At 38.3% G+C, this 25152-nt stretch overlaps 1 protein-coding gene across 4 annotated transcripts in view; it reads right to left on the reverse strand.

Annotated features, from left to right (window-relative positions):
- Positions 1 to 25152, reverse strand: part of LOC136858644 (SURP and G-patch domain-containing protein 1) — a 292627-nt gene that overhangs the window by 139604 nt on the left and 127871 nt on the right. For all 4 annotated transcript variants that reach the window (XM_067138354.2, XM_067138353.2, XM_067138355.2 and 1 more), the window contains one exon: positions 22281 to 22567. In XM_067138354.2, coding sequence (XP_066994455.2) covers positions 22281 to 22567 — 287 coding nt within the window. The remainder of the gene's footprint in view (positions 1 to 22280; positions 22568 to 25152) is intronic.

The raw sequence follows: 25152 nt of genomic DNA on the forward strand, positions 1-25152 counted from the left end.
GGTGAATTATTTTTTACAAATTTATTGAATCCACTAAGAAATACACAACAAGCAGTCTCCTGAATTTGACACACATTTTTGCCAGCAAATTAGCAACTTTTTTATGCCATCCTCCAAAAACGAAGAACGCATGCTTCTCTACCCCTGCACCATCATGAAATCACTTTGCTCTCAGTTCTTCTTTCAATGGTCCAAACAAGTGGTAGTCACAAGATGACATATCTGGACTGTAAGGAGGGTGTTCCAGAGGTGTCTAATGCATTTCCTCCAGTTTTTCCTGTGTTATAACAGCAGAGAGTGGCCTTGCATTTTTGTGAAGAAAAAGAACATCTTGGATCGGTTGATGGCGACGTTTGTTGCGATATGCTTTTTGTCTCAATCAAAGACGGCAGTAATAAAGTGTATTCACTGCCCTCCATTCTTGCAGGAAATCCACAAGCAAAATCCCCGCATAGTCCCAAAAAAAGAACCAGTTGCAAGCACCTTTCCAGCAGAAAGGCTTTTTGGCCTGAACTGGCCCAGCTACACCTCATTCCCGCTAGTCCATGCTTGCTTTTTTCGACTCTGGAATGATGAACACAAGTTTCATCAGAAGTCACAATGTGATGCAAAAGGTCATATCCTTCCCCCTTATAGCAATTCAGATGCCTCCGACAAACACCCTGGCGGAACTTTTTTGTTCGTGGGTGGGAAGACGAGGAACCCACAGGGCAGACAATTTCCGAAGGTCATCATTGATGATGGCTTGAACACTTCCAAAGCTTATTCCTATGAGCGAAGGAATTGCCGAAATTGATGTAGTAATTTGGGGTAACTCTGAGAAAGTTGTAGAAGAGAGACTGCAGGGATGGAGTCAGGAGCTTGAGAGATATGGATTAAACATCATCGAGGCTAAAGCTGTGGTGTCGAAGGTACAGAAGGGCGACAATCAGCCAGAAATCATGCTAAATGGCACTAAGCTTAACAGTGTCACAGAATTTAAGTACCTGGGTAGTGTAATGTACAAGGATAACTTAGCTAAATATGAAGTAAACAGTCGAATCAGCAAAGCAATACATTTTTACCTCCAAGTAAGACAGCTACTATGGGATAAACAAGTACCACTCAAAACCAAGATGACACTGTATAAATCATACTACACCCCTATCCTCACATACAGCCTGGAAACCGCTACATTAACAAGAAAGGACAACTCGAAACTCCAAGCAGCAGAAATGAAGTTCCTACGCACAATGATCAAGAAGACCAGGAGGGATAAAATCAGGAATGAAAAAGTCAGAAGACGTAGGACTAGAAGAGTCTTTACTCCAGAAGATCCAAAAGGCAAGACTGAAGTGGTTTGGTCATGTGAAAAGAATGAGTGCCAACAGGTCTGCAAGAAAGGAGTATGAGAGAGAAATCAGGGGAAAGAGACCAGTGGGCAGACCTAGAGAAAAATGGACAGACTTAGTGACGAAGGATATACAGGAGAGAGGTCAGGATTGGGAGCGGATTGTAAACGAAGAATGGTTCATGGACAGAACAAAATGGAAGGGGCTTGTATACCACACCTGGGAAACTGGAGTTGATCAGTGATGATGATGATCTTCTTCAATAAGGTCACGTACAGCACAAATGTTGTCTGCAGTGATGCTTGTCGTCTTTAACGAGGCTCATTTTCCACTTCTTCCCGTCCTGCCTAAAATTGTATGTGCCACTGATACACCTGGGTATTTGAAAGGGTTGCGTCCCCAAACTGTGCACAGAGCTTTCTCAAAATTTCCGAAGCTTTGGTGCCTTCTTTCGCCAGAAGCTTGATGATGCGCTGCGCAATAGACGTGTGTACATCTTGCTCGTTTACGGCGTACTGAAGTGAGCGGTCGCTCGTTTGTGTGTGACACATCAAGACCCCTACTCAGAACATCCCCATCAACATCCTCTCAAAGGCCCACCCATTTCCATTCACTATCAAAGCCGCAAATTTTTAAGTTCTGGTTTATAGTTGATTCACCTGGTATATATGACTTGATTTGACGTTTGTTCCTTTCCAATGCTAATATTATCCCATTATCCTTTACCGTTTGTCCTGTGTTCCTAATCTTTTACCACCTCTATTATCATCATATTACGTTTCTTCCCTTTTCATGTATGTATTCGGATTGCCTCTCATCGTATACTTCCTGCTTCAATACTGAAAATCTGCGAAGATAGCCCCTCAATGAGTGTTGGTGCCCACCATTCTGATGAGCATGGGAATCACAGGCAAGCTTGTTGGGGGCTGAGAAGAGATGGATGTAGAAGAATTGAGATTGATGAGGAGAGAGCCCATCTATCTGAAGACGGCATCTTGTGAAGATGCGGAGAATGTCCTTAACCTCTTGTGGGTGGTTTTTTTTTTTGCTTGTTCTTCCCACACTGACCTGTAATTGTGCTTGCCCTATTGTGTGTTTCCTTTCTTGTTCCTTTCCAATACTGATGGACAACTGAAATAGAGATACCTTGCTAATAACATGTATTGCCCCCTTTTGCTCCGATGATGGCAATGACGTGGCGTAACATGAACTGCACAAGGTATAAAAGGTGCTAGGGAACTGTACTGATCCATGACCGCAGCAACCTCCCATACTGCACAAGAGAATGGACGGTGCAGGGCCCATAGCGTGCAGATCCCCCTCGATAGCCTCTCAGATGCGCTCAATAGGATTGAGGTCGAGATACCTTTGAGACTAAGTAAGCGTCCTGTATGTGGAAAATTTACTTAATCTGTCACAATTCGAGTGTGATGAGCCTGATCATAGTCTTGCTGCAAGAAAAGGTTTTCCTCATGGTGCTGGAGTCGGACTAATGGGTGGATAGGATCAGACAGCAGGTTCCTGTAACCTTAACTGGTGGAGAATGATGGCAGATTTACCACGGGTTCCATTTCATCTCACATGAACAATCCTCATATAAAGATATTGCCACCACCTGCTGAGCTATAACCTTCTGGCAAGAAGAACCCTTAGTCCTATGTGCTGGATGATGCACTCACACCATGACATGCATACTAACTGGTATCCTGACTCATCTGACCAGGCGACCTCCTTCCATACTTAGGTAGTGTTCCTTTGCCCATGTCAGTCACTGTGCCTTCTGATATGCAGTGAACATTAGTGGTGGTGATGGCGGCAGCGGTCTCAGAATCCATGTATTTGTGGAACACTATGGGAACGGTGGCCAACAAAAGATCAGTGCCTGCACAACTTCGGAGATGGAATAAGCCATATGCCTGGCACCAACAATTTGACCGCAATAAAATGTGTAGAGATCTCGTGTCTTGCCCATCCTGTGGTCAAGTGTTACTCACACAGCAAGTACGAGGTCTGATGACATTGTAGTCACATGCTACGCCGCTGTATCTGATGTACTGTGCTGACCGCAGTGCCATTTATCCAGAACAGCAGCTATCTCTAATTCAATTGCTCATCACTGTACAATAATTAAATGGGGAAATCGTGACAAGTAGACTAAAGATCAGTCAATGAAACTTATACAAAAATGTGCTTGCAAAGAAATAGGTTGATATGGCAATAATAGTTTTTTACTTTAATGATGATCAACGTTGTGGTGTGGCAAGGGAGCGAAGATTTGAACTTCAGCATATTTCTGATATCCACCTGTTTGTACACCTCTCTCAGATGTTTGAAAAATACCATAAACGTTTTCAATCACAGTTCTTTCCATGATACTCATGCTATCAACTGAGTCGCCTTCTTTTCTCACAACCTGGCTCGATTGACCAATATAATCGAGGAAGTGTGAGATGGGAGTAGATCTGTTAATATTCAACCATCCACTAACCCCTCTCTTAACGTACTGAAGGTTCCTTGTAACAAACATAATGATAATATCTGAAACACGGTTCAACCCGGAAAATAAATAATTCTTCACACCGTGGAAGCTTCGCTTCTAAATATTTTAACAATGAATGGGAAGGAAAATGAATTGACTGGCCTAATGGAGAGATGAAAACTCGACATCCTGGGATTAAGTGAAGTAAAATGGAAAGGGAAAGGAATGACGAAACTAAGAAAGGGGTACACCTTGTACCGGACGGGTAACAGTAAAGAGAAAAGAAATGGAGTGGGATTTCTAGTGAATCGGAATGTTGAACCAACAGCTGAAGTTGAGTATGTACATGAAAGAATTATAATAATGCACATACATGTAAGCAAGGAACTACTGAAGATCGTAAAGATGTATGCTCCACAGCCAGGAAGAAAATTTCCTCAATGAATTGGAAACACATATTGTTGGAGATGGGATCATGATAATGGGAGATCTGAATACCCATTTGGGAACAGACAGAATGGGATATGAGAATGTTCTGGGACCACATGGGTACGGCGATAGAAATCAAGATGGAGAGAAATTGTTGACTTTTGTATCAGAAATAACCTGATAATAAAGAACACATGATTTACGAAGAGGAATAGCCATAAGATCAACCGATATAGTTGGGATGGACAGTATGGTACACTCATCGATTTCATAATAACAGACCAAGAATGGGGAAGATACATCATGAATACAAAGATAAACCCCCGTGAAAGTATGGAAGGTGATCATAGATTATTATTAAACGTAAGGAACTTCATCTTATTTGACCGTATTGAACTGGGATCACAATTAATTAAAGTCTATCAGGTTCTACCTTTTCAATACTAATACAATGTTGTTGGATGATATTTACAACATTATTTATTACAGTACATGTTTCGGTGCTCTATTATGTCACCATAGATTATTAATTATTATTAATTGTGGAATTAAAACAAGTAAAAATCTCTAAAATTGTACTGAAGAAGAAACCAAAGATCAGGATTTGGGAATTGGAAGAGGAGGATAAAAGAATGGCATTGTATAAAAAGGAAGTTGCCTAACACAGAAATACGAAGTGGGAAAATTGAAGACATTTGTGGAAGCAGCAATTGAGGTATGTGGGAAAACAAACGCAAAGGTTAAGGGAAAGGAGACACGGTGGTGGACAGACAAAATAAATAAAACATTTAAAAAAGGAACAAGGTGAAGAAGGAAATGGATAAGAAAAAGCAAAAAATGTATCAGAGAGATGAGAATAAAATAGAAAGGTTACATGTAGAATACAAAAGATTGAAACTACAAGTAAAGAGGAGTATCAAGGAACGAAAGGAGAAATGTTGGGGGAGAGTTTACGAACAAAATTGAGCATGATAGTCGGGGAAATCAGAAACTATTATAGAGTAATAAAATCAAAAAGAATAAATCAAGGCATTACAGAGAAAAGATGGATCCATACTACATGACAAAAAGGGTCTTCAGAAGGTGATGGCAAAATATTTTGAAACACTTTATAATGAGGATTACTGGTCGGAGGAAGAAGGAGATAAGAAAACGGAAATAATAGATAGAATGGAAATACTGTAATAGATGGAGAAAAAGGGCAGTGAAAGCAATGAATGACCAACAGTAAAGCAAGTAGAAAAGACGAATTCAATGCTAATATGATTAACACATTGCGGACCGGTCCCGAGAAAACTCGTGTTTGCCTAGCCGAGCGTTGCGGACCGGTCCCGAGTTATCTCGTGTTAGCAGCAGACCCAGCAGACTAAACTTTAGTGCTATCTTTTGAGATATACGGGAACTATTTGGAGGTCAAGGGTGATAGAACTCTGTTACGTATGGTTCTACACATTATAGTTATGAATTTCATTGGTTCCGTATTGAAGTGGGATTACAACAAAATTAAATTCTTTTCAAGGTCCACCTATTCAATACAATGACGTTTTATTGTGATTCAATCACATGTCAAATAGTCAAATGGTACCAGTTTCGGCATCTATGTGCCATCATCAGCCTTGGGTACAAATTAAAACAAGATATACATTCCTAAAACATCTAAAACACATTTTAACACATTATAAAATAACATACAATTAATGTGGTGATACATGAAATACGATAAAATTATGATACAATTGGTATGATATAAAATTCTTAAAATTCCGGCTGTTCGTTACATAATTCAGTCTGTGTGCATCCGGGTGAATTTTTACAGTTGTATGCTGTCTATGTGAATGACATTTGTTCCTTTAGATATTAGGTGGTTCCAGGGAAGTTTACTTTGATCATGTAAGATCGCGATGTATTTAGAGATGACTTCCCACTTCAATTTGAACCTTGAGCAGCATGTGAACGTGTTGTTACACAGACGGAGCCGGACGAAGTGTGAATCACAATAAAACGTCATTGTATTGAATAGGTGGACCTTGAAAAGAATTTAATTTTGTTGGTTCTACACAATCGATAGTCGCATTTGTTTTCGAGTATTCTTCATATCGTAGATTTTCTTTGCATTTCTTGACAACATGTTTACAAAGTTCGAAGAGCCATGCAAGATGGCAGCGCCTAGCGATCGCACGTGTTTACACAAAGATGAAATTATTCGCGAATTATGTGCTGACACAGGCTCTGAATATTAAGTGATGTTGAGTATTTATTATTGTTATATTATTATATTTGCCACCGGGCGAGTTGGCCGTGCGCGTAGAGGCGCGCGGCTGTGAGCTTGCATCCGGGAGATAGTAGGTTCGAATCCCACTATCGGCAGCCCTGAAGATGGTTTTCCGTGGTTTCCCATTTTTACACCAGGCAAATGCTGGGGCTGTACCTTAATTAAGGTCACGGCCGCTTCCTTCCAACTCCTAGGCCTTTCCTATCCCATCGTCGCCATAAGACCTATCTGTGTCGGTGCGACGTAAAGCCCCTAGCAAAAAAAAAATAATTATATTTGCCTTTATTTGTAGTGGCGAAGTTAGAGTTCGACGATGAAATATCTTCTAACGGAAATGTTTCAAGTGATGACGAGGCAAGGTGTGGAACTCACGTAGCACAGAACGAGTCGTATATTTGTGTTACGGGTGTAAATATTCTAAATATTGTAAATAATGCAGTATTTTCTGACGATTGGGTTATGGACAACAGTGAACCTAGGTTAGAGGATTTTGAAGGTGCTCCTGGTATAAAGGTATAGCCTAATGAATCTGGAAACATAGGACAAGTAGCAGGACTTATGTTTGGTGAAGAATTTTTTCAGTATGTAGCTGAAAAGACAAACTTACACTATGAGCAGAAATCACATTCTCATAACTTATCCCCTAAAACACTAAAGTGGACTAATGTCACTAGCAGGGATATTAAAAAAATAATCCTCTGTGTATATTGATACGGCAGGTGAAGAAATCATATCTGAAAGATTACTGGCCAACCGATCCCCTAATAAAAAGACCAATATTTCCAAAAACTATGAGCCGAAATAGATTTCTAGAAATACCGTGCATTTCAACAACTATTCAGGAAGGCCAATAAAAAATACACAATAGTCCTTCAAAAGCTATTGAAGTTCTGACAGTTTATTTGTATGCATGCACTCCAGCTTAGAGGTAGTTAGAAAGTGGCCGGGAACAGGGCTGTGCAGGGGCGAACGGCACCCGGTCCGCAATGTGTTAAGGCAGCAGGAAGCAGTGGACAACATTGGTTATACCGAGCCTTCAATGCCATATGGAAGGATGAAAGGATACCGGAAGACTGGCAACAAGGAAGCATTGTACCATTGTTCAAAAAAGGAAATAGGAAGAAATGTGAAAATTATAGAGGTATAACCCTATTATCACATGAGCTAAAGATAATGCAGAAAGTCATAGACAAAAGACTGAGGGATATAATAGAAACACAGAACAATATGGCTTTAGACCAAATAGATCAACAATAGACTGGATATTTACAGTGCGAATGATAATTGAAAAACACCTGGAAAGGAACAAAGAAATCATCTTCGTATTTTTGGATTTGGAAAAAGCTTACGATACAGTTAACCTCTCAGCGTGGGACGACTTTCACTGCCTGGCTACCCTGTGCTGCGGGAGTAGTATAGCACCAAGCATGCTATGAGTGCAGGCTTTTAGTTAATCGGGTGTAAATGACAAGCGGTTCAATTAATTTTACCAAAATGTTCCGTATATTATTAGCATAGTTTACTGGAATTACCTCAAGTCAATAAAGTGAAGGAATCTTCTGATGCTCTCAAATCAAACAAGAGTTATGGCTGAACCAAATATAGGAGTAGCTAGTTCCCAGATTTTTTAGAAATAAGATCTCAATACAGGTATCTGTACTATGCTCATTAATATACGCAATGCAAATACTACATCCATTTCCTCACAGTAACTAGTACACATCCATTTACCCTCGATGGAAACTGAAATAACATACCATTTGATGGCATGTGATGTTGACCATTAATATCTGCCTATTCTACTATCATCATTACGAACTCAAGAGTAAAAAAACAACTTAATAATAATAATAATAATAATAATAATAATAATAATAATAATAATAATAATAATAATAATAATAATAATCGTACGGCCTCACCCACCGTTTGCAGACATTTCGATTTGAAGCCATCTGGCTGGCTGTCTGCTCGTCAATTTTGACGTTCCGTTTTACTCTAGGTCCACTAGATGGCAGACAGAGTAAACCGGATCTCTCTTGGGCGTCTATGGCTGAGATTTAATTAATTTTGTCGGGTAAATACCAAATGTATCACCAGAGATCTTTTACATGCCGATATCGTACAACATGGAGAGTCGACTTTTTTCCGCCCTTCAAAAATCCGACCATCTCTGCCGGGTTTGAACCCGCTATCTTGGGATCCGGAGGCCGACACTAAAAAACAACTTAATTTTTTAACACAAAATATAAGCAGTTCTTTGCAGCATTCTGAGACCCATAATCTGCCGTAAACATTTCCCTTTGCCCTCTGTAATTATCCACGTCTTCTCGCACAAACCCACCGCCAATAACATCACATTGATTGAAATAATAAGTTAATTTATTAATTTGTCCATCTAATCAATACAATAAATCTTGTGATATTTATCACTTGTAATAACATTACAGCCGATATTTTTCCATGTATCAAAAACTACATCAATATCACGATCACGGCTTTCACTCTCAAATTCTATATCCTAGTCCTTGTTTAACGAAACTAAACTTTCCGTATAATGATTTGGTAAAACATCGTTAATTCACGATCACAAGAAAACTTTTAGCTGCCATGATAACATCAGAACTTGGTTTTTTTTTTGCTAGGGGCTTTACGTCGCACCGACACAGATAGGTCTTATGGCGACGATGGGATAGGAAAGGCCTAGGAATTGGAAGGAAGCGGCCGTGGCCTTAATTAAGGTACAGCCCCAGCATTTGCCTGGTGTGAAAATGGGAAACCACGGAAAACCATCTTCAGGGCTGCCGATAGTGGGATTCGAACCTACTATCTCCCGGATGCAAGCTCACAGCCGCGCGCTTCTACGCGCACGGCCAACTCGCCCGGTAAAGAACTTGGTTTTTCAGATGCGATATATCATATGTAATTGATAAAAACTCGATAGATTTACACAACAAATGAAAGAGCGATGCTACGTCTGTAGATATATCTTATTACATTTGTAATAGTTCAAGGACTATTCGCTAGATAGAAGCACAAAGCAGAAGCTGTAACGCGCGTCTAATGGACGTCACTTCGTTACAGAGGGTGTTGGGGAGTCTGCGTGCAGTGTACGGCACTCAACAATGCGTGGTTAAGAGAAAACTTATGGGAATGCCTACAGAAAAGTGATGTACCAAAATCATTAATTAACAAGATAAAAATCCATCATGAGAGTAAAAGCAGTGCACAAGTGGGGAGTGGTGACTCTGAAACATTACACAAAAAAGGTCTCAAGCAAGGAAGTGCACTGTCGCCATTATTGTTTATTATATTGATGGATGAAATCATAAAACGTGTAAAACAGAGTATCAGTAGTGATGAATTAAATGCTTTGGTATTTGCAGATGATGTGGTGATTTGCGAAAAGGGAGAAAAGGAAGTACAAAAAAGACTGAACAAATGGAATGACAATCTGAAGGAGTTATGAATGGTAATTAGTAAAAAGAAAACTGTAGCCATACATTGTGGAAAAGACATAAAGAGAAGCCATAGACGAAGAACAGTTTCCACATCTGGGTAGCTTATTAATGGAAGTAATGAAATCAACCCTGAAATTAATAACAGACTAAGTAAGGGTACACCATTTTATCATCTAGTCAGAGAGCTTCTATGGGATGATAAAGTGCCCAAGAGAACGAAATTAACATTATATAAACAGTATTTCATACCAATTGTAACATACAGACTAGAAATGCTCGTAACTAATAAGAGACAAGATAGTAAGATCCACGCAGTAGAAATTAAATTTTTACATCCGTTAAAAAGACAAGAGATTGAATCCAAAATATTAAAATCAGAGAAGAGCTCAATTTAGAACCGTCAGTACAGAACATACAGAAAGCAAGACTAAGATGGTTCGGACATGTAAAAAGAATGGGAAAGGAACGGGTAGCAAGAAGGGAATTAGAAAGAGAAGTTAAGGGAACGAGATCAGTTGGAAGACCGAGAAGAAGGTGGATGAATCAGATCTGGAAGGACATTAGAGAACCTGGATTGGGCGTGGTGGAAGTAATGGAGAGGAGCTGCCTGGCCGAGGCGGTAAAGGCGTGCTCAATTCGCCCGGAAGGACATGGGTTCAAATCCCTACAGGAAGTCGTAAAATTTAACAAGATTTCCACTTCCGGAGGTGAACGTGGCCCTGAGGTTCACTCAACCTACACAAAAAATGAGTACCAGGTTAATTCCTGGGGGAAAAAGGCGGCCGGGCATAGAGCTAAACACTCTACCCCATCAAGTGCCGAGGTTATGGATAGTGAAAGCCTTTACCATCCACCCCTCCCAGGGCCTTCATGGCCTGTATGGAGATGACTTTGCTTAGGTTTTTTTTTTTTTTTTTTTTTTTTTTTTTTTTTTTTGAAGTAATGGAGCAGGAAAAGTGGAAGGACAGAAAGGAGTGGAGAAGGCTTGTTAACCACACCCGGACGACTGGAGTGGGGCACTGATGGTGATGATGATGATGATGATTATTGCAGTACAGTATTTGATACCTAAAAATTGTTTTACCTTAACACTGGAATAATCTGCTACTGTCACCTTCACAGTCAGACTTAAGAATCAAATTTGTCCATGATAAGAGTGAAATGAAATGATGTTGTAAAAACGCTTTCACCAAAAAGTCTACATAGAAAAATGAATGATTAACCTATGGAAAGGCACATTTATTTCAATGGTATTGACCATTTTCTTCTGAAGAGCTTTGTTTTATCTATCTAGTGGTAGAGATAATTATTTTAAGAGGAAGTAGGCAGTGTTTGGAGTGAAGTTATACACAAATCAAGCAATACCTTACACGATGAAGACTTAACACCAGCTTCCCAATTGTGAGAACCAGCAGCTTTATCCCTACACCAGATTTACCATCTGTGTGTAGTAAACGTAAAATCAAAAGAAACGAGATAAACAACTGTCTTTCTGCTCTTTCTGTGGACCCTACTTCCCATGCTCAGTTATCTTGTGTTGAATCTGGTGTTAATGTATCACACTTTCTACACACACGGAAACCTCTTTAGTGCGTTCCTCATTAACACGGTTTTTTTTTTCCCGCTTAGCACGTCGTAAAATCGAAGTCCCGATTCTCATCGTATTAAATACATAAATACATACATTATATTATAGACTGTTATGCTTTTCAGCGTTCAGTCTGCAAGCCTCTGTGAATTTACTAAACGTCGCCATAATCCTCGATTCGCAATTAGTGCTGTGGCCTCATTTAGTTCTATACCTCTTATCTTTAAATCGTTATAAACCGAGTCTAACCATCGTCGCCTTGCTCTCCCTCTACTTCTCTTACCCTCCACGGCAGAGTCCATTATTCTCCTGGGTAACCTATCCTCCTCCATTCGCCTCACATGACCCCACCACCAAAGCCGACTTATGCGTAAAGCTTCATCCATCGAGTTCATTCCTAAATTAACCTTTATTTCCTCATTCCGAGTACCCTCCTCCCATTGTTCCCACCTGTGTGTACCAGCAATCCACCCGCCTTTCGCTCCCGTAAAGCAAAGTTGGTCTGAAAACAGACCGATGTAAAGAGTTTCGTCTGTGAGCTGACTTCCTTCTTACAGAATACTGCTTTACTACACCTTGATTCAATCTCACTTACTATATTACCATCCTGGGAGAACACACAATCTAAATACTTGAAATTATTGACCTGTTCTAGCTTTGTATCACCAATCTGACATTCAATTCTGTTGAATTCCTTACCTACTGACATCAATTTAGTCTTCGAGAGGCTAATTTTCATATCATACTCATTGCACCTATTTTCAAGTTCCAAGATATTAGACTGCAGGCTTTCGGCACAGTCTGCCATCAAGACCAAGTCGTCAGCATAGGCCAAACTGCTTACTACATTTCCACCTAACTGAATCCCTCCCTGCCATTTTATACCTTTCAGCAGATGATCCATGTAAACTACGAACAGCAAAGGTGAAAGATTACAGCCTTGTCTAACTCCTGTAAGTAACCTGAACCAAGAACTCATTCTACCATCAATTCTCACTGAAGCCCAATTATCAACATAAATGCCTTTGATTGATTTTAATAATCTACCTTTAATTCCATAGTCCCCCAGTATAGTGAACATCTTTTCCCTCGGTACCCTGTCATATGCTTTCTCTAGATCTACGAAACATAAACACAACTGCCTATTCCTCTCGTAGCATTTTTCAATTACCTGGGGCATACTGAAAATCTGATCCTGACAGCCTCTCTGTGGTCTGAAACCACACTGGTTTTCATCCAACTTCCTCTCAACCACTGATCGCACCCTCCCTTCCAAGATGCCAGTGAATACTTTGCCTGGTATACTAATCAATGAGATACCTCGATAGTTGTTGCAATCCTTCCTGTTCCCCTGCTTATAGATAGGTGTAATTACTGCTTTTGTCCAATCTGAAGGTACCTTACCAACACTCCATGCTAATCTTACTATTCTATGAAGCCATTTCATCCCTGCCTTCCCACTATACTTCACCATTTCAGGTCTTCTTTTTTTTTTTTTTTTTTTGCTATTGGCTTTACCTTGCACCGACAAAGATATGTCTTATGGCGACGATGGGACAGGAAAGGGCTAGGACTGGGAAGAAAGTGGCCGTGGCCTTAATTAAGGTACAGCCCCAGCATTTGCCTGGTGTGAAAATGGGAAACCACGGAAAACCATTTTCAGGGCTGCCGACAGTGGGGTTCGAACCTACTATCTCCCGAATACTGGATACTGGCCGCACTTAAGCGACTGCAGCTATCGAGCTCGGTCATTTCAGGTCTAATTTCATCTATTCGTTTTTCCTTATGACAACAGAGTTTATTTACCATCCTTTCCACTTCCTCAAGCATAATTTCACCAACATCATTTTCCTCCTCCCCATGAGCTTGGCTGTTTGCAACACCACCAGAATGATTTATTCCGTTTTACATTGAGAAGATGTTCAAAATATTCCCTCCACCTCTCCAGTGATTCCCTGGGATCTATTATGAGTTCACCTGAATTACTCAAAACACTGTTCATTTCCTTTTTCCCTCTCTTCCTAAGATTCTTTATTACTGTCCAGAAAGGTTTCCCTGCTGCTTGACCTAGCCTTTCCAGGTTATTACTAAAATCTTCACGTGACTTCCTTTTGGATTCAACAACTATTTGTTTCGCTGTGTTTCTTTCATCTACGTAATAAATTCCTGTCTGCCTCGGCCCTTGTTTGGAGCCATTTCTGATAAGCCTTCTTTTTACGTTTACAGGCTGCTCTCACTTCCACCAAGATGTTCGCCTTTTCCCATCTTTACACACAGTTGTTCCTACGCATTCCCTTGCTGTTTCTACTACAGCATCCCTGTATGCCAACCATTCACTTTCTATATCCTGAACCTACTTACTGTCTACTGTTCAGAACTCCTCACTAATCATATCCATGTACTTCTGTCTAATTTCCTCGTCCTGGAGATTTTCTACCCTTGTTCGTTTGCAGACAGATTTCACTTTCTCTACCCTAGGCCACTTAGTTCACTACAGATCAGAGAGTGGTCTGTATCATCGAAAAATCCGCGGAAAACTCGTACATTCCTTACAGATTTCCTGAATTCGAAGTCTGTCAAGATATAGTCTATTATGGATCTGGTACCCCTAGCCTCCCATGTGTAGCGGTGAATAGCCTTATGCTTGAAGAATGTATTCGTAACTGCTAAACCCATACTAGCACAGAAGTCCAGCAAATGCTTCCCATTCCCATTAGCTTCCATATCTTCCCCACATTTACCAATCACCCTTTCGTATCCTTCAATTCTATTCCCAACTCTCGCATTGAAATCGCCCTTTAGCACTATTCTATCCTTGCTGTTGATCCTGACCACCATGTCACTCAATGCTTCATAAAACTTGTCAATTTCATCCTCATCTGCACCCTCACATGGTGAATACACAGACACAATTCTTGTCCTAATTCCTCCAACTAACAAATCTACCCACATCATTCGCTCATTTACGTGCCTAACAGAAACTATGTTGCGTGCAATGGTATTCCTGATAAAGAGCCCTACCCCAGACTCTGCCCTTCCCTTTCTAACATCCGTCAAGTTCACTTTATACTCTATCTCTTCCTCGTTATCTCCCCTTACCCGAATATCACTTACTCCTAGCACATCCACATCTTAAAATGTTCTGAGCTCGGTAAATTCACGAAGCAGGATGCTACCCTACTTGCACATAGTCCAAGTGAGGATCTCTCCTCTAACGGGTTATGGACCACCGGTGAATTGTATAGTCCTAGCCGTCTGAGCACAAGGAGGGCCATGACTCAGAATATGTCTGAGAAGCCCACTTCCATTCCATAGCAACTGGTATCCCGACTCTCAGGACCACTTAATAGGCCACTCAGCCATTGCCCATGGTTCACGAACTAGAACGTGACTAAAGTAACTTACAAACATGAACCATAAAAATACCTCTCGTATCAAGTCACAAATTTTCGTTATTACCGCTTAGTACGATCACATTTTTCCTAGCCCTGAAAATGTTATTTGTCATCCCTTGTGAAACGAATGCGATTTCGAACTTGGATAAGAAACATGGCCACAGTTGTGTGATCACGGAAAGGGGCCTTAAATTCCTGAACTTCAGAGGATAAGTTGCACTTTCGGGGAGCAAGTCGTTGGCCACAGGGATGTTCAGTTTGCTTGCCGGTTAGCAGCGAGATTGCTGAATAACACAGTGAGCCTATTAGTGCGTGTATTTCGCATTCCATTCAGAAGTTAGAAATTTATTTTGTTGAGTGGTACAGTATGAAAAAAAATGAAACTGTGTATTGGCTTTGAGTGCCAGGAATGTCCGAAAACATGTTCGGCTCGCCAGGTTCAGGTCTTTTGATTTGATACCCGTAGGCGACCTATGCATCGTAACGAGGATGAAATGATAATGGAAACGACACATATATCCAGTCCCCGTTGTGTAGTGAAGTGTATTACATATAAAATAAAAAATTTAGTTTAACAGTTCCACCTTTTCAATACAAATTTTTTGTAAACGAAACATTTGGAACTAGTTTCGACCTAATGTCAAGGTCATCATCATGTAACCCGCATTACAAAAATTTTGTATTGAAAAGTTGGAATTGTTAAACTAAACTTTTAATTTTATATGTAATCACAGTTCAATATGGACCATTCAACATGAAGTTTATATCTCTTAATGATACACCCTACCAAGCAAAACAAAAAGCTTTTCTGTACTTAAGCTTAAGAATAAAGATAGCCAAATTGGGAAAAGATATTGAATTCCTTAAACAATGTATCTCGCTGGATTTAACACCTAATTTCTTGAGAGGCAATATAAAGAAACATCGTTTTTCACCTCAAACCATTAAAACTCACAATAAAACTAATAAAATTTGGATAAGAGAAGAAATCAGATTTGTATATAAGAAAAAATCCTTAAATCATAGGTTATACGTAACTCACCTTGTATAATTTGCATACAAATTTGTATTTTTTATTTTTCTACTCCACCTTTTGAATACAATTGATTTTGTGTTGTTAGAAATTCACATTGCTACAACACTACAATAAAAGGGACATGTTTCGCTTGGTTTCAAGCATCCTCAGCCTTTGTAAATTATCTCAAGGTTAAGACCTGTCATTGTTAATTTGCTTATAACTAATTTGTACTTAATTATGATTCTAAAAACTAAGTGATAAAATAGGTAAACATAGGCATTTGTAAACACAATGGACAGTTTAACTATTTAAATGACAGTGCCAAAATTGGGATATTCGTTGATTCTAATAACAATGACGTCCAAAACACAGTAATATCTTCACAATAATGAGATTTGGCTAAAATTCTCAAGTTCTTTGTTTTTTTAAAACAATTGTTAGTTGATTTATTGTATTAAAATTTGAGTCGTAAATTCTGTTAAAACTCAATAGTGTTTAAAGCTTAAAATCTTAAATGCGTTGGAAATATTCTGCTTCATGTATTGATTTGAGGCATGCTTCTGTAATCTATTAGTTGTAGATGGTAAAATGCAACTATTGGTAGTTTCCTCGAACTAGTCTTGATTTGATGAGCAGATTTTACATTGGAATTTAACGAAGGAACTAAATTTCATAAAAGAACTAGCACTAGTCAATGGATACAAAACAGAGATGGTAAATCGAATCATTTATTTATCAATCATTCATTCATTTATTGGACATATGTATTTGTGTTTGGGGTCTTTATCTACCATTCTCGGCCATTGTTTGAATTGCCGTTAATTTATGTGCCTGAACTATGTCTATCTAAAATGCATATTTTGCCATTGTTACGTCGGTCCTTCGATTTTTCTGATTCGCTCAATAAGCTAGTTGATTCGAGCGCGCAAGCGCACTTCTACTTTGAACTGAGCGATGCGCGGCTTGCTTGCCTACACGCCAGTCTGATGCCGGCTGACCGCCATGACTGACGCATTGGAAAAAGCTGTCCTGTAAAAGTTGTTGGAGTGGAGTCTGATAATCCAGGCTAACAGCCACGCGAATTAAGGCATTTGCCCTAGTTGTAGCGTAATTATGTTTTAATGTGTTTCATATTTACAGTTTTTTAGTATTTGTGTGACCGGAATATCTGAAGGAGGGCAATTCATTCCAAAATGCCCTAGAACGTAACCTATTGGATTACCGTATATTAAATTGGACACCCAAGGATGTAAGCAAAAGTAAATTGTTTCAAAACTGTTCTACTGCTGGATTATTTGGAGAAGAAGAATGTGTGTAACAAACTATCTGTGACATCTATAATTTTTAAAAAAATTCGGCAACGCTGCTAATATTATTTCGTGTCTACTCCGCAACTGTAATTGAAATTAGGCCTATAGTTTATGGACATGTCGGCCACCGTTTATTCATTAAATTAAGCTAGAATTTCTTCTGCATCGGACATTTTAATTATATAAATTGTATCTTCTAAATATTAAAATGTAACCTAACTAAATTTTTGTAAAATTCTATATCCAAATCATTAATTATGGAGTAATTCTGGAACATGGTATATGCGCTGCTGACGGGCAAATTATTCCATTCCTTTAATTTCAATTGAGATTATCGTTGTGATACCTTTGTCTGTTTCATAAGTTATTATTATTATTATTATTATTATTATTATTATTATTAATTTAGTTGGTGGATTTCCTTCTACTTTTCTTCATTCATATTTGTGGTATCTATTGCACTGTTATCAATGTTTTGAAAGACGTTGTGTGCTAGTATTGTTTTTGTAATGGATCATTGTTTAATTACTTAATGAGATGGTTCATTTCCGGTCTTATTCGGCCATTACCGTTTACCACAGCCTCCTAAAATTAAAATTTAATAACCGGCATTTGAATCTTCTATTAATATTTGGTTGGAGGAAATGTTAAATTCAAAATATTACAATTATATTATTGTAATATCCTGGTTGTAGGAAACTGAAATTAGTTTCCCCCCATTTCTTGATGATAGTTACTTGCCCTCCTCAGGCAATTCGCGCCCGTGTTTTCTTTCTTTCATTATTGCTTGTCATGATTTTATCTTCTCTCCGGCAACGCTAATATTGTGTGGGCTTTGCCTGTTGTTTTTTAAGTCGGATGTTGGGTTGGTTTTAGGAAGCTGCATCCTTCGTGTGGACCTTTGTTCTGTTTTTCTGTGGAATTTTAATTGTGTTTCCCTTCGTAATTTGTAAATTATTTGAGACATATTTTTATTCGGGTTCATGCTATTATCTTTTGTGTTCTTTTATTATTTATGTGTGGAATATTTGGTTGGCTATCGTTGCCTTTAATATTCGGTGTGATTCCGTGTTTCTGGGATGATTGAAATTATTGTGTACAGGGTCTGGAAACAAATTTCAGTTTAGTGTGATTTACTGTAGTACACCCACTTACAAAAACACTGGTCACTGGTGTAATTAATTTTCTAAACTTTGTCATTTTTTGAGTAATGCAAGCTGTAGTATGTAATCTGAGTGTGTTTTCACGATTTTAAATATTTTAAGAAAATAGACATTTATCTCTTATTTTAATGAATTGAATAATAAGAATTTTTTCCTTTTATGGGGTATATGTTCTTCTATTTACTTATTTATTACTATATAAAAATTACGTTGTTATCCGAGTGCGCACTCATAGTTATTGCTTTAAAAATTTATTTTTCTTCATAATTGAAAGAGGTTATTTAGAGTTCAATTATTTGTTCTTCAGTTTTCATTCATAAATTTTTTTTAAATTTTCCTAATTTTTAAGTAAAGTTCAATTTACTGAAATTTAATCTTGCTTTCATTTAGTAGTTAGTAATGTTGACCTGGCAACACCTCAAGTAGCTAGTTATGATCCTGCCCTTTTCCTTTATGTTTTGTGCCCTCCACGCTAGTATATTTAATGCTGCTGCTGCTGTTCGATGGTAAGTATTTTGCTTCTTGTGCTAATTTGGTGCTATTTATGGGTTTTGATTATCTTTCCTGTTTTTATCTTCATCGGGTTGCACTTTGCATAATTTATGTTCGGGAACAGCAAGCGTGCGCTTCCTCGAGTGAATCTATCTTTAAACCAAGTGTTAGTCAGTGAACACGCTATTATAAGGTACAGTATCTGTGTGATATAACAAGTGCCAATAATGAGAATATGCAAGTTGTGTTGATACACAGAGACAGTGAAGGGCGCGCGCATGCGCGCGCGCGCACACACACACACACACACACACACACTCTCTCTCTCTCTCTCTCTCTCTCTCTCTAATGAACTTTAAATGGGCTGCAAATGGTAGCTTGGTCTTCGCTTTGGGTTTCCCACTGTTTTTGTTGTTGTTGTTGTTGTTGTAAGTACTGAGTCTTCCAGTGGTAATTTGTGAGTGTATTTTATGTATATTTTGGTGTGTTGATAAGGTGCCCATGCACAGATGTTATTTATAATATAGTTAGTAATTTTAGAATCAGTGGAATTATTGATGAACCTAGGTGCAGTTCCTACCCATTTAGTCGTTTTCAGAAGGTTAGCCCTTCCCCCCGGACTGCAAGATCGTGTGGGTTGGGGTTTTATTTCATAAAAAGAAAACTAGCCCGTTTCCGTGAGTCACACCGGACTGCAATGATCATGCAGGTTCCGCACTTCATAAGGCAGTTGTTTTTATTTCGATAGTTGGCCAAAAGGAGGAAGCATATGTGTTTAAATTTTCGTAAACAAAACATACCATGCGGCCTCAAGGTAAGTCACCCCTTTTATTATCTTTAACATATTGAATTCTTTGCAAATCATTTTAAAACATCCTAGAATCATCATAGAAGATATACGTATCCTCAACAATGCTACCTTTTGAACCTAGCGGTTATAATAAACTGTCAAAATGTAACTAGCACGATGTTGCGGTTTAGAGTTTGAGTAATGGTGTGCTTCTAACCTCAAAAATGATCATTAGTACTCTGGGAAGATTTCTCTATTTATGCATTAGTATACTTATGTGAATACAAAAGACATTTATATGAATTTTAGGGATATCACATGCAGAAATAGCAAAGTTAACTCATGCATCTGATTATGAGGACTTATTCAGTGAAGATGGTAATAATGATGATGATGATGATGACAGGGTACCTGAACCTGTATCTTCACACACAGGCAATGATTCTGATGATTCTCATCTGGTATTATAAATTTACTCATTTGGGACAAATATTTCAGGTTCCCTATGGGAAACAACATCTATATCACGAGTGGTATGTTCCGAGCTGTCAGCAGAGAAATGGCGTGGAATGACATTAGTAGACGAATAAGTTTGAGTGACGTCTTTAAAAGTAGGAAAGATCACAATATGAAGATAAAGTTGGAATACAAGAGGACAAATTGGGGCAAATATTCATTTATGGGAAGGGGAGTTAGGGATTGGAATAACTTACCAAGGGAGATGTTCAATAAATTTCCAATGTCATTGAAATCATTTAAGAAAAGGCTAGGAAAATAATAGATAGGGAATCTGCCACCTGGGCGACTGCCCTAAATGCAGATCAGTATTGATTGATTGAATAGTTGCGCGGGACTGTGAGTCCGCATTAGCTATTTATTTCAATACTACCACACAGAATGGTGGCGATATTGATGAAGAGGAAGAACATGCAAGAAAGAAGAATTCTACTGATAATAATTCCAATCACTGAGTCCCCAACTGGCACTGAACCGAAGACTACTTTAAAAAAAATACTCTGTGTTTATGTCCTATATTGATCTTTTGTAACCTATTTTACTTCATATATTTGATTCACTGTAAATAAAATCATCCAATTACAGAATTCCATATGCTCAACATGTTATTCAGTAAAGAAATTTACTCAAACCCTAACTAGCATGATTGTGCAGGTGGTTTATCATGAGAATGGCAAAGAAAATATATTTTTTTAAACCTGAAATCTAGGCTCAAAATTATGTACACTGAAATAAGAAAAAAAAATCACAATTCAAAGAAAAAATCTCAGGTTGGAAAGGGTTAGGTAAGGCCTGAAGCAGATGAACCCGTACGCAGCTTTATGTACACACCCTGGGAGAGAGAGAAATATCATGTTCTACCAAAATTCGAGGGATCCATTCTGGTCAACTCTGGCACTTATACTATGGACATTTTGATTAATTATTTTTATTAATTTCTTTTAGTAAGTTATTCACATATTTTGAATTAAATTACAAATGATGCCCAAGAGTGAGGCGATTAAGTATTTTATTTTATTCATATTGTAATGGTTATTAATTATTATTAGTATTATTATTGTTATTTACATAGATTGCAACATGTTCTTTTTTATTGTCCCCTGCAGAAAAATCTTAACAAGGTTTTACTGTATATGACTTCATCTGTCACTTGTTTGTTCCTAGTACTCTCACCACTTGATCTTCTTGTGCCTTCACACCTACCCCCGCTTTTTTTTTTTTTTTTTTTTTTTAATTTGTGTTTGTACACTTCTCTCATCAAGACTAAAAATCTGTCAAGATGACCCCACAATTGGAGTTGACTTGCCTTCCTGATGAAGCCAAGCAAAATGAGCTTGACAGGGGCCAGGAAGATATATGGAACAACTGGCACTGATAAGAAGAGAACTTAAATATGTACTGTAAGTGAATACAGTAGTGTATAAAATTATGGAGATGGAGATTGTCTTTTATCATTTTGTGTTCTCCTGTTTGCCCACTCTTTCTGTTGCTTCCACTTCTCATTCCGATCTTTCATTATGATGGGTTTTTTTCTTTTCTTTTTGCTAGCTTTCTAAAACTGCACCAACCCAGAAATATATTTTTCTTCAGGACTACCAATAGTGGGATTCGAACTCACTGTCTCCCAAATGCAAGTTAACAGCTACAGGGGCAAATTGCACAGCTAACATCCTACAGCGTATTACTTTTCATATTCCTCTGTGTGTGTGTTTACTAGTCTCCTTGTTCCTTTCCATTAATTATATTATGATTTTAGTTCTGTTATAACATCTGTAATGATAAATCTAAAAAAATCTCAAAAAACAAACAACCTGTTACAAATTAATTCTAAGTTTGGAGATAAAAATTGACTAATTTCCATTAGACTGAACAATAACATAGTTAAGTAAACTGCAGTATGTTCTACAATCATGTTTTACAAAAATCTCCAATCTGACCAAAGGTCCAAATTTCAGATAAATGTTACTCTAGTATGTACATGTATAGTAACTGTGATATACTGCTAATAACATCATTCTCAAATTTCCAAGACTCACCTTCACTATGTCGGGAGTTTTCATCATCTCCATGCTCCAACTTGCCTTCTCTCTTTAATTTAATTTCAGCAGTTTTGTCAAATTTTTGTTCCCGGCCCCCACTGAATATATCATTCATCAAATGACTATCATCATCAGATTTTTCTTGCTTTACACCAGCCTCATCTTTTTCTTCCTTCACTTTCACTGAAGATAATTCATTGCCTTCCTTTTCCATTTCAGATCGGAACCTGTCCACTAAGCAGCGGAACTGAATATATGCCGTACTCTGCTTGTCATGTAAAAACCTTAAAAGCCACCAGAAAAACATGTATGAAATTATGAACATATAAACATACACATACATAAGGTGGTTCCATTTACACATTCTGAGGAGATAGTAATTCGCACATTATTATGCACAGTACATTAAAGCAGATTTATTTTTCTAGCAGCAAGACAAGATGAATAAAAATTCTTGGATGTGAAGCTTCCACAGTCTGTAAAATAACTAGCAAGTTCTTTTTCCCTATCGGACCATACTGTTTTATGTACATGCTGCCGACTTCAAAAACACTGCAGTATTCTTTATCAAGGCGACTGATGAAGGCCTACTCATCCAAGATAATCTATCTCCTCTAGTTGCTCGTAAGGAAACTTACTCACCTCAGCCATTTGGCCTATTATTGTAATGACTCCAGCAAGCAGCAGAATGGCTAAATGTGCTTGCACACACTCGGTATCAATATAGGTTCAAACACAAACAGTACCATCAGGCTGTCTTTAATAGTTTCTCTGTTTATGTACTAAGAATATAAACATTAATTTAGGACACAACTTTAGGGTTGCCATATTCTTATAAGCAAAAAAAAAAAAAAAAAAACGACAGCTGTCAGCACCATGGATCACAGCGACAACTAAGTTAATTTTAAATAACACTAATACATATAGCCTATAGAAACTGTGATATATTGCTAGTAGCGAAGTTCTTAACTTCCAAAAACTGAACTTCCTTGTAAATTCAGAATCTGGGAACTTTTTAGTAAGCCTGATGTACATGCTATTATGTTGTAACTACTGTGGTATTTAACAGTGCGAAAAGCAAAAGTTTGTTCTTCTGCAGTTACTTCACCTTCAAAACTGCTACCCTGTTTTATGAAGAAGTCTGTTAATATTGCTTGAATTGTTTTAATGTGTTTGCCCATTTCCACGTGTGATTGCACATAGAATCCTTCTTTATTTAACACATATCATGCAATAATCTTCAGCCCGATGTTATACCAGCTACCCAAACCAAACGAAGACAAAGTATCAGAGTGGGAACATTAAATATCCTGACAATGACAAACAAAACTGAAGAGCTGGTCGACCTCATGGAAAGAAGGAAACTTCTGATCTTGGGCCTAAGTGAAACAAAGTGGAAGAAAACTGGGAAAATGAATATCAGATTGGATTATAGTCTCTACTGGTCTGGAAATGAAGTAATAATAATAATAATAATAATAATAATAATAATAATAATAATAATAATAATAATAATAATAATGCTATTTGCTTTACATCCCACTAACTACTCTTTTACGGTTTTCGGAGACGCCAAGGTGCCGGAATTTAGTCCCTCAGGAGTTCTTTTACGTGCCAGTAAATCTACCGACACGAGGCTGACGTATTTGAGCACCTTCAAATACCACCGGACTGAGCCAGGATCGAACCTGCCAAGTTGGGGTCAGAAGGCCAGCGCCTCAACCGTCTGAGCCACTCAGCCCTGGAAATGAAGTAGAGTCTAAGAATGGAGTAGGATTTTTAATACATAAAGACATAGATGCTTGTAGTGAAGTTGAGTATGTTAGTGAAAGGATAATTAAGTTATCTGTGAACTTAGGAGGGAAAAAGTACAATGTGATCCAAGTCTATGCTCCACAGGTAAGGATGCTCAAAAGAGGAAAAGGCCAACTTCCTTAATAACTTGGAAGAACACACTGAGTATGGCAATCTAATTGTAATGGGTGATTTTAATTCACAAGTTGGCTCACAACGAACAGGCTATGAATCCATACTGGGCCCTCATGGAATGGAAAACAGAAACGAAGTGGGAGAATATATGCTAGATCTATGCATGAGAAACAACCTGATAGTGAGTAACACTTTGTTCAAGAAAAGGGACTCCCATAAAGTCACAAGATATAGCTGGGATGATAAAATAGGCACAGTAATAGATTATATTCTGATAGACCAAAATGTATGGAAAAATGTCAATGATGTTAAGGTCATTCCACGTGAAGACCTTGGTGGAGACCATAGACTGTTGGTTGCAATTATTGCAGAGGAAAGACCTCCCAAAGTCTGTAACAAAAGAGTCCCAAAAATAAAAACTTGGCGACTAACCGAGCCAAGTGTAAAGGAAAAATTCAGGGAAGGTGTCCGCAGGTTGTTGCCAAGAGAAGAACTGAAATTGGTAGATGAAGAATGGGATACTCTAAAGAAGGTTGTGGTTGGTACAGCAGAAAAAGTATGTGGACGACAGAGTCAAATAAGGAAACCTAAAGAAACTGCCTGGCGGAATGATGATATTAAAAAGGCTTTCAATGACAGAAACTGTGCAAGAAGATCCTTATATCAAGCAAGAACGCGGGGAGATCAACACGAAATAGAGGAGAAGCTGTCACTTTACAGAAAGAAAAAATTACAGGTCAAACAGTTGGTTGTAGCTGAAAAGCAGAAATGCAAGGAAGATCTGGCTACCAAAATAACACAGGATGGAAATAAAAAAACTGTTATGCAGTATTGTTAAGAATAGAAGAACTTAAAATGAATCTATCCAACCTGTAGAACTTCCTGATGGTGAGGTGACTAGGGGTAAGACCAAAATATTACAGAGTTCCAAAGGCACTTT

Source organism: Anabrus simplex, chromosome 1 (genome assembly GCF_040414725.1).
Source record: "Anabrus simplex isolate iqAnaSimp1 chromosome 1, ASM4041472v1, whole genome shotgun sequence".
In the NCBI taxonomy this organism is placed as follows: Eukaryota; Metazoa; Arthropoda; class Insecta; order Orthoptera; family Tettigoniidae; genus Anabrus; species Anabrus simplex.